The sequence below is a fragment of the Bidens hawaiensis genome, unplaced genomic scaffold, assembly GCF_021521415.1.
Source record: "Bidens hawaiensis isolate Kalapana, Puna unplaced genomic scaffold, B.hawaiensis_p1.1 tig00017574_1, whole genome shotgun sequence".
Lineage (NCBI taxonomy): Eukaryota > Viridiplantae > Streptophyta > Magnoliopsida > Asterales > Asteraceae > Bidens > Bidens hawaiensis.
Genome location: NW_027492659.1, coordinates 45,088 through 56,149, shown reverse-complemented (window position 1 = coordinate 56,149; position 11,062 = coordinate 45,088). Strand labels below are relative to the sequence as shown.

At 35.1% G+C, this 11,062-nt stretch overlaps 1 protein-coding gene across 1 annotated transcript; it reads left to right on the top strand.

The window, feature by feature from the left end:
• Positions 1 to 3,124: 3,124 nt before the first annotated feature.
• Positions 3,125 to 4,135, top strand: LOC143554272 (protein VACUOLELESS GAMETOPHYTES-like). The gene has a single exon (XM_077044071.1). It carries the CDS (start codon positions 3,125 to 3,127, stop codon positions 4,133 to 4,135), a length of 1,011 nt encoding a protein of 336 aa, XP_076900186.1.
• The last annotated feature ends 6,927 nt before the right edge of the window (positions 4,136 to 11,062 follow it).

Here is an 11,062-nt window from a genome sequence, read left to right as displayed (position 1 = left end):
GTGTGTGGTGTGTGTGTTTTGGAGTGTGTAGAGATTTATGAAGGATGGAAATGATAGTTAGGGTTTTATGATGGTTTAAGGGGATATTTATATCCCTTAAAGCCCATGGACCTAAGGCCCATTACCCTTAATCCATCTTAATTAATCCAAGTCCATGGTCCTTTCTTTATTAGGCATAAGTTAACTATTAACACACGATAACTAAACGCGACTTCCTTTATTTAATATTAGAATATTTTAGGATGTTACAACTTCTATGAAAAATAAAAAACATTTGTTGGAAAAACCTAGATCGAGAAATATTGAACAATGTACTAAAACACTTGAATGATGATAATGATCCAGGGTTTTGGAATAGCTACGCATCTTGATGAAAATTAAGATCCAAGAACACGGATTCGTTTACGAGAAAATAGTTTGATAATTATTCTGTAGAACTGTAGAAGAAAAGGGGATACTGATCAAGGGTTTGAATTTGTAACGATTAGGATTGGATTGAGGAATATTATATCTCAACTTTAAAACGAAAAATGGGTCGGAGCAAGTATCGCGCCCCATTGTAAAAGGATGTAGGTTTAGGCGGGATTTTGTGAGTGAGGATGGCTAATTTGAGGGACACGTGGCAAATAAAACTTTTATTTATTTAATAGTATAGATATTAATTTTTACCATATTTCTATTTTATAGAATTTTCACATCAATTATTTGGTGAGATTAAATTTTAATTTAATAAGATGTTATAACATGTTTAAGGGTTATCTGGGTTTGGTGAGACCCATACCCCTAAATTCGGGTCAAATACAAGAGAAACCTTCATTTACAAATAAAACAATCTTGTGGCTTGAGAAAAGTTAAAGAGCAAAGCTTTTTTTGGTTTTGTTTATATATTATCCCTCGTATTACGGGGTTGTTTTACATTATTCGTTTATAATATACTAGTTTGATCCTCCCGTGTTACGGGAGTTTATTTAAAGTTTTGTTTTTAATCGTTTTGCTATTTTATGATGATTATTTTATTTTTATATGTAGTTTTGTGTTAATTTAATACATATATATTAGTTTGTTATTATTATTTTTTTAACGTTTGGGTTTTATTAGTCGAGATGTTTATGTTTTTTAGATTTTTAACGAACAAACATAAACGAACACGAGCATGTTGATTTTTTTAAAAGTACAAACATGAACACAAATATTTGTCTATGAAAAAGAGGCGTTGATGTAGTTGACGATGGTGGGTGGTATTGGAAATTAACCGACGATGGAGATGAAGACCAACAACAAAGAACATGTAAAGCAGATAAATTAAATTAAGGTTTGATAATGAAAGTGTTTATCAATAAATGAGATCTTATAAGCCATTTAAGGGCTATTAGAGTTTGGTAAGACACATAACTCGTGAAAATTATTCTTTGATAATTAAGGGGTTATTTCACAAATATATGAGATGTTATAACCCGTTTAAGGGTTATCTGGGTTTGGTGAGACCCATGACCCGTGAAAATTATTGTTTGCTTATGAAATAATTTTACAAATAAATGAGATGTTATAACCCATTTAAATACTATCTGGGTTTGGTGAGACCCATACCCGCGAATTCGGGTCAAATGCATGAGAAGCCTCTATTTATAAATCAAGCAATATGGTGGCTTTAGAGAATGAAGGAAACAACCTAAGAGCGACACTTAAGATTTTATGGTATGCAATTATATAGATAGTTATATATATATATTATTTTAATTTTATTTATTGTAAGAAAGTTAATAATATACTTAGGGTTTGATGATGAAAGGGTTTCACAAATAAATGAGATGTTAATAAACCGATTTAAAAGCAATTTGGTTTGGTAAGACCCATGACCCGCTTGTTAATCACTAATTGATCAAACTAAAACAAGGTTACAAAAGTAGCTAGTCGGATCCTAGACGGTTGACAGGGGAGTTAGGTGTACTCAGAGTATTCGGGGAATACTAGGAAATGATAAATATAAAGAAAATTAACCTTTGAACACTATAGTATATATATATGTATGTCAAATATCATAAGTTTGCTAATATTTATAATAAAATAAGTGAATATCAATATAAATAAGATAAATGCAGTACTAAATTATTCTAAAATTATTTAATCATTAGTTAAAAAAGTGATATTCTTTTTTAAAAATATTATAGAAATTTGAATCATGTTTTATTTTTTATGTCAAAATTAGTCCAAGTTGACCGACTAGATGTGATTCTGGCTGAGTTGGCCACTTTTGATCGATTCTTAGTAACTAAGCGGAGTTACCGAAATTCCCCTCAACGTCATACCTTGTAACGAGTACTCGAGGAGTACTTGACCTTATAGACTTACTTTTATAACATTTAACTAAAGGTAATATAGTTTCACTGATCTTAACTCTAGTCACACCAACTATAACTTAATTTCTTTTATTATTTATATTTTTTTTCCTTTTTCTTGTGAGATTTGAACCTAGTTTTTATTAGATAACCCCAATATCTTTACCACCAAATAAGACATGTAAAAAAAACTTAAATATTTCTAAATAGAAAAGTTGAAAAATGTATAATGAATACCTGTTTTAATAATAGTTGACAGCTTGACATAGTCCTGCTTTCTTTATTGGCCACAACTAGAAACCAAACAAAACAAGTATAAGTTGAGTTTGACACAGTCAAAAATCTCTAAAGTCAACTCCTCCAGCCTACCTATAATATTATTCTAAATAGAAGTAAAGGTAATATAGTTTCACTAATCTTAACTCTAGTCACACCAACTATAACTTATTTTCTTTTATTATTTACATTATTTTTTTTCCTTTTTCTTGTGAGATCTGAACCCTAGTTTTTATTAGATAGCCCCCAACATCTTTACCACCAAATAAGACATGTAGAACAAAACTTAAATATTTCTAAATAGAAAAGTTGAAAAATGTAATATGAATACATCGTTTTAAAAATAGTTAACAACTTGACATAGTCTTGCTTTTTTTATTGGCCACAACCAGAAACCAACCAAAACATGTATAAGTTGACTTTGACACATTCAAAAATCTCTAAAGTCAACTCCTCCAAGCTTGCCTATAACATTATTCTTCCATAATGCAAATCACCAATTGGAGAAAGAGATGGGTAAGTTGACGCACAACACACAAATCAAGCACTCAAGCCACCCTCATCTCCTGCAATTATCATCAAACCTCCAACTACAAACCAACATCAGTTGTGCAGGCTGCAACCTCCTCGTTTCTTCATCCGATCACATCTACGCGTGTAGACCGTGCAACTTTTTCTTACACGCGTCATGCTCCAAGTTTCCCGAATTGATCACCCACCCGTCCCACCGTGAACACACGCTTTCCCTACTTCCCAATTCTATATACCCGGGTGGTTTCTTTCGGTGTGACGCATGCAGTCAACAAGGAACCCGATTTAGTTACCACTGTCAGGTCTGTGACTTTGACTTGCATGTGTTGTGTGCCACTAAACCCCTCTCGGTCAACCACCCGTTCCACCCGCACCAACTTGTCCTTACTTTTTCATCCCCATATGGTCAAAAGTCAGGGTTCTCGTGTGATGTGTGCCAGAGTGTCGGCTCGGCTGACCAGTGGCTCTACCGCTGTGTTTCGTGTGAGTTTGATGTTCATCTACACTGTGCCACGGCTAAGCCGGCTCTACAACACAGTCACTCGTATCCGGGTCCAGGCTCGGTCTCCCATCAACCTCAGCCACTTACACATAGCATGAGCACGGGTCATGGTCATGGTCAAACTTACCATTACCAACCACAAGCGCCAGTTAATTATCAAGGTAACGGTTACCAGGCTCCTCCACCGCCACAGACACAAGCACCTGTTGGTTATCAAAGTTACCCGGTTCCAACACAACAGCCGCCAATACCGGTCGGTGGTCAAAACTACCAGATGCAACAACAACCACAACCAAATCAAAATGTGGGACCGGGTAATGGACTGGCGGATGCGGTGGTGAACGGGTTTGTTGAGGGTGTGATGCATCAGATTGGCCAGGATTTTGTCCAAAGTCTTACAGGAGGTGGCGGCGGCGGTGGTGGTGGTGATGTGGTCAACGTTGACTATGAGTGCAGTACTACAAATGATCATGAATGCAGTTACGAGTGAAGACCGGTGTGTTACGGACTGAAACCAATGCAAGGTATGAGACTTGTCCCATATTGGTTGTATGGGCAACTGATGTGGGATTTATAAGCCAAATGAGTTCCCTCACCTATTAGACTAGTATTTTGGGTTGAGTTCTTCTATTTGGCTTGCAACACGGTGACTTAGAATTTGTGAATGTAATAAAGTTTTAATTTGTTTTCGGAAGTGTATGCAATGGTGGTTATATTTATCGTTTGTGCTTCAAACAATTCTGGTCACAATATTCAGCAACATTACCAACACCTCAAAGGTGACATAATTTTACAACACTAGAATTTGAAATGGTATCTAGAAATTGATTGAATAACTCGGGATAGAAACATCATGCAATCTTATATGATATTGCATCTTCCAGTATCTTTGCTCAATTAATGTGGACGAGTCCTAAATCAAAATAAGATTTTGGGACCTTTTCATAATAATTGTTAAGAAAAAAAAATTGATAATTACAAGTTTTGATCTCATAACCTATACTTTAGTAACAACCAAGCCTACCATGACATCAATACATTACTTTTAGTTTACTATATCGATTATAATATATCTATATATAATGTTTTTTTTTATTTGGAGGCCTTAATTGAGTGAAGGCCTAAAGCCCTAACTTGTTTTCACTAAGTTAAAACATACCTATCTTTGGAGTGTACAAGCCCAAGAAATTACTATAGTACTAAATTTGTACTTTGTGTCAACTTGTAGATTTTATCCGTAATGTTTAAATATCATAATCTTAAAGTTTCATTTTCGTTTCACCTTTCATATCCATAATGTTTAATTTGCACTTTGTATCAACTTAGGTCATGGCATGTAATTAAAATGCATGGACGAATCATTAATTTTACCTCATCCCCTAATTATTAATTTGTTTTTTCTTATTTCAACGCAATTGTTATAACGTCTCCTCAATATTTGTGTACTTACATTTTTTTTGAATGACGGTATTTTATTCAGAACAAAACAAACTAGTAAGAAGCTAGAATGCAAAAAAAAAAAAAGAAAGAACTTAATTTATATGCTCACATTAATTTGAAACTTTCAAAATTTATTAGTGATGCAGAATGGAAACAATAAAACAAACAGAGAACACAAATTATCAAGAATAATGGTTTTTGATTAAATTTTTGAATGATTAAAACATTATAATGCTTCTTTTTCTTTGTATCTAATAGCTAAATATACAAATATTATTTGGCTGGTTGATAAAAGCATCTAATTTTATAAATTGGACGTTGCTCAATGGTAGAGCACTCGCTTTATTAGTGAGAGGTTGGGGGTTAAAATCTTACTATCACCAATTTATATGGGAGATATGAGGGATGATCCTGGCTTTTCAGGGTTCGAGTCCTGATCTCACCCGGTTTTACCGGCTCCTCGCTGTCGTGCCGTTTGACGGGCGTGAGGGTCGGGTTTTATCCGGTGAATCCATCAATAGGGGCTTCGTCCGTCCGAACTAGTGGCCGGCTCGGGCTATCTTTAGCCAATGGGGGCCGCGTACTGAGTATCCAGCGTTACTTAGTTGTTCGTTAAAAAAAAATAGATGCTTTTTGTTTTATTAACCGGCTAGCCCAAATAGTATTACAAAATTGAACTATAAAATAATATTACCTTTTCGTGGAAAAAGAAAAGTGGTTCTGTCTTTTTTATTTTGATTGGTAAACTATCAAATCTGCTATAAATTTTAATTCTTCTTGGGTATTATACATGGGCGAGACTACGTAGGTCGTAGCTTGCTTGGCTCCACTTATTCTGTTTTCATTAATATGTAATATATCATTAAGGCTATGCATTTTCAACATCATATGTTCACGAATCAAACGGACACGAATAGGTGTATGCTCGTGTTCGTACATTTAACTTTAGCCGAACACGAATATGAACGTACATTCGTTGGATTTTTATGTTCATGTTCGTTCATTAAGAAAATGGGCATGTTCGTGTTCATTTTAAACCTAAAAAACATAAGCGAACAAGTCTAATACATCACAATTCATAAAAAAAAACACATAAATATTTTTTTTCAATTAAACGAGCATAAACGTACAAACATAGACAGATGTTCATAAACATAAATGAGCGAACAAAATGTGGGTCGAGGCTTGTTTGTTTAGTTAAATGAAGAACTTCTTAAAAACAGTTTATAAAGATTAGTTTCATTTAGAGGCCTAGTGGGTGGTAAGTGACGGAATCAAAACTAATTGAGAAGGTTACACGATTTACAAGCTTTATTTTGATAAGGGGCTTCGAGAAGCCATCGAAGACATAGTTGTATGTGGAGGCCCGTTCTTTGGTGATCTTCAGTGGCGACTTGCATCGTTAACGATGCCCTCGGAGGGTTTAGGCCTTCTTTCGGCTCATGAAGTTGAGGTTTACGCTTTTGTAGCGTCGAGGGCTCAGTCTTGGAAGCTACAGAATCACATCTTAAGGAATAGCGGAGTTGTCGACCTGGACTCAGACTACGTGCAGGCCCTGGAACGCCTAAATGGCGCTCTCCCAGACTTTGACATTGGCGGTTTCTCTAATAAGGACACCGCCCCACCAAAGCCTCAAAAAACTTTGGCGAATGCCCTTTTTGGCAAAATCGCTCAGAGCCTGGGAGAAGTTTTTGGATTGTCCCCCCGACAGAAGGCGGTTATTGAATGCTTACAAGGTCCTCATGCCCAAGATTTTCTGACCGTTATCCCGATTGATGGCTTGGGCCAAAGCATGTCTGCGGTCGAGTATAGGGCCATTCTTAAGTACCGTTTGATGGTCCCAATGTACCCAGAAGACGAAACACGTCCGATCTGCCGTAAGGCTTGCCTGGATAAATTCGGAGAGCATGCGGTTCATTGCAAGGAGATGCCTGGGTTAAAATACCGACATGATTGGGTGCGGGACATTCTTTGGGACATCTTAAGGCGAGCTGGGATATCAGCTAAAAAGGAAGCCCCCGTAAACTTCCTTACAGACCCCACGGAAGGGAGATCCACTCTACGACCGGCAGATTTGCTCGTCTTTGGTTGGGCTGGGGGAAAACACGCTTGTGTTGACCTCATAGGGGTATCTCCTTTAGCTGGTTTGAGGGATAATGAGTTTGTAGCTGGGCAAGCAATGAAAAGGGCTGAAACGAAGAAGGTGGAGAAACATGCTAAAGCTTGCGAAGAGAACCAACATGTTTTTGTCCCTCTTGCTTTTGATACCTTCGGCTCCTTGGCACCGGAAGCTATCCGTTTCCTAACCAGGGTCCAACGGGTTGTGCATGACAATGTGTCGACTCTAAAGGGGCAGAGGTATGTCTTTAGCAGGTTAGGGTTTGCAATTCAAAAAGGGGTGCCGGCGCAGCTTGTTGCTCGCCTGTCTGCTATGTTGATGTAATATCTATGTTTCTATATAATGAGAAGAAAAGTAAAATTTGTTGAAAAAAAAATTTACAACTAACGATTCAAATATATGTTTTTCTTAAAATAAAACTTTTAGATTAAAATTAAATTTTAAGAAATATGATAAAAGATGAGACACTTAGCAGCTGATTCGTTAATTGATGCCGGCAACGATCAAAAGATAATAGTTAGGATTAATAAAAACTAATATACCTTGATTTTATATTCCGAAGAATTCCAGTAGGTGATCAAGTCAACAAACCCCCTTTGGTTCCAGCAGTGTCTTCAATTGTCAAGTCTTAATTTTTTTTGTTCACAAGTTATTTTTATTTTAAATTAAAATTGGTGATCAACCATGTCTCATGACAAGTTACAGAGTATTATTTTATTCCTGTTTTTATGTCCTGTTATTTTGTCTTAATTTGACAAGCAACAGGGTTTCAAATCAACATCTTTTGTCTTTTATGAATTGAGGTACATGTTATTTTGTCTAATGAATTTGTAGTCTATTTGACATCAAGATTCATTTGGAATGGATTCATCATCAACAATTAAAATGAAAGTACACAAGCAAACAGATAATTATAGACAATTAATTTACTAACCATTAAAATGAAAGTACACAAACAAGTTACCAAAAGTTATATCTAGATTCATATATCCTTAACCTAGGTTATTGAATGTATTGTTATTTTGTGAGTAAAGTTTTTATAATTAAATGAGCTTTTTAATGAAGAAATAAAATAAGATGTCTAGAACAAACAACTTAAATAGATTGGCCATTTTAAAAGCATGGTATATGTTTATTTGTCATTATAGTACAAGTTAGTCGAGTTGCGTCTAAGTTCTAGACTCACCAAAGTTCGTTTAAGCTTGAGCTTAACTCATTCAATTTAAAAGAGCTCAAGCTCGGCTCATTTCAATCTCTATGGCTAAACTCAAGCTTCACTTGCTAAAGCAAGTTTCAAACTCGGGATCAATTACCCTTTCATTATTAAATAGGTAATTGGTTTTCTGTACATCAATACATATGTAATCAGATTATAGCTATAATTTTATATACACAACAAAAAAAAATATATTATTTAACTATTTTTATAGCTATATAAATGAAATTTGATGTGTTTTTATTATCACATAGGTTAATGGTCAAAACAAACTAAAACGGCATAAATTAAATTGAACGAGAATAGAAATGAGTACGGCCAAAACTCAATTAACTTTTCTACATCATTTTTGTTAACATAATTAATTGAAGTTATCGAAGGGTCTTTGGTCTACTAATACATTGGATGAAGGTGTTCTCTTAATGTAGTATAGGAGTGTAAATCCAGTGATGAATAAAAAGTATTTTTAAATAGTTTTTCAGGAAAATAATAATGGAAGACATTTGAAATCCAAATGGTACATGAGCTGATGAGAATAGTAATCCAAGAAACAATATTAAATAATTGGGCTTAAGAGCAAGTTTTGGGCTCAATTGATAAGTTTTGGGCCCCACCGTAAACAACAAATACAAAGCTATCACAAACATCGTGGGCCATCAAGCGGTAATCAAGGGATAATCAATGGTCGTTGCCTCGTTGGAGAAAATGATCAAATCTGAGTGCAATGACTATTGTGCTCCACAAACACAAGTCCAAGAAAATTATAAGCTTGAGTACGATGATCCGTCACCAACGGATTGGGGTACTGGCTATTTAGAAGGAAATCTGAGGGGTAGCACACGCTAAAATAGTTGTGTTATAGGCAGTGACGGATCTAGGAAATTTTCACACACGGGTCAGAAATTTTTAATGGGTATTCAGTTGGCCATTGCCACATAATTTTTTTCCGATCTGGTTCGGCCGTTATTTTTTTTGTTCTAGTTGGGCCCCTCTGATTGACTATTATTGGGTCGGCTCGAGTAATATAGAAAAATATATAATCAAACGAAAAAAATACATGAAAAGCAAACTTCATTAGAAATTCATAAATAAAATGTCATATGTCTAAAATCGATCTTTACGGGTTTTCAATTTTTGAAGCTTAACAAAAACATCACGCATGTCTTTTTTAATATAACAAATACAACTATCGTTTAAATTCTCATCACTCATTTGATTCACAAATCAGACTTCACGTACTTCAACGTTTGTGGTTGTGACGAGTAATACGAGAGCTAGCCTCAATAAAGGATAAACCAATACAAATGAAGTTGGTGAGTAAACCAACGTATGTAGAAAGTCGAAATATTTTCTTTGAAGGTTAAAACTTTTATAATCCATTGAACTCACATAACAAATTACATGAGTTATTGTAACCTTTTTTAATAAGTTAAATGTAAATTGGGTTAAGAGTCTTAAACTTAAATTAAAACTTAATAATATATTGATTGGACATTTGGACTTAAATTTGTATTAAACTTGTTACAATTAAACTCAAATTTAGTTATTTATATGCATTAATATAATTATAAATGTAAATTTGTAAAAAAAAAATTTATTATGGCTAGTCTCGAAATTTCATGGGGGTTGTTCCCAAATTTTCACAGGGTCTTTTTGTCGTCTCAAAATTCCACATGGGTCGGTGTCAAAATTTCACAAGGGTCGGTCGATATTTTAACACATAGATACCACTAAAAAAAATTTCTCACAGGGGACGGCCGACCCCCTGGTCAAAGTGTGGCTACGCCATGGTTATGAGGTAGCCGATATATAAAAACAAGGATATTTTTCTTGCACTAAAAATATACTTGCCGAAGAAAGTTGTGGTGAAACGTGGGCTACCACTCAACCTATGCTAGATCCCTTCTTGGATACTTGAAAGGGTAACACCCAAAATGGTTAAGATAATTAATAAACATATCAGTATTGATGAACATTATTCGACATTACTAGAGAACAAAGGTATAATTACAAGAGACCGTTGAGTTTCATCATACTATTACAACCCATGGAACAACTTTTTAAAAATATTCGTTTTGGAAGGGACCACCTATCAAGTCGCTATCCCCAATCGAGGATTTTGGTAAAATATATGTATATGTATATGTATACATATATTATACACAATCTCATCGTGAGATTTATGTTGATTGCCCATTTCTCTTGTTAGCGCAATACTCTTTCACTGATTCTCACGTCCAAGCTTGTGTAAGATTCCAAGAAACCATTAGGTCATGTGGTAAACTCGTAGGGAGAGGGTCATCGGGTGGGGGATCACTCACTTTTGCGTGGCAAGCATGATCACAATCTGCCTCATCAATTTCTTGGCCATGTGTTTACGTGTGGTTGTAAATTTGTAGTGAAGACTTTTACATCTGATCAAATTGTATCAAACGAGTGACGAGTGATGGATATAACCGTATAACTCACAAAATTACATCATTAGCATGAGTGGTGAAAATAAACCATAAACGATGGGAGTAAATGATAATCTGACGCTAAAATAACGTGTGATGGGTATAACACATAGCCTTACGTCAGTAGCTCTGAGAGTGAGAAGGCTACTTTTAGTTATAAAAAAGAGCGGTTTAAACGGTTAAACA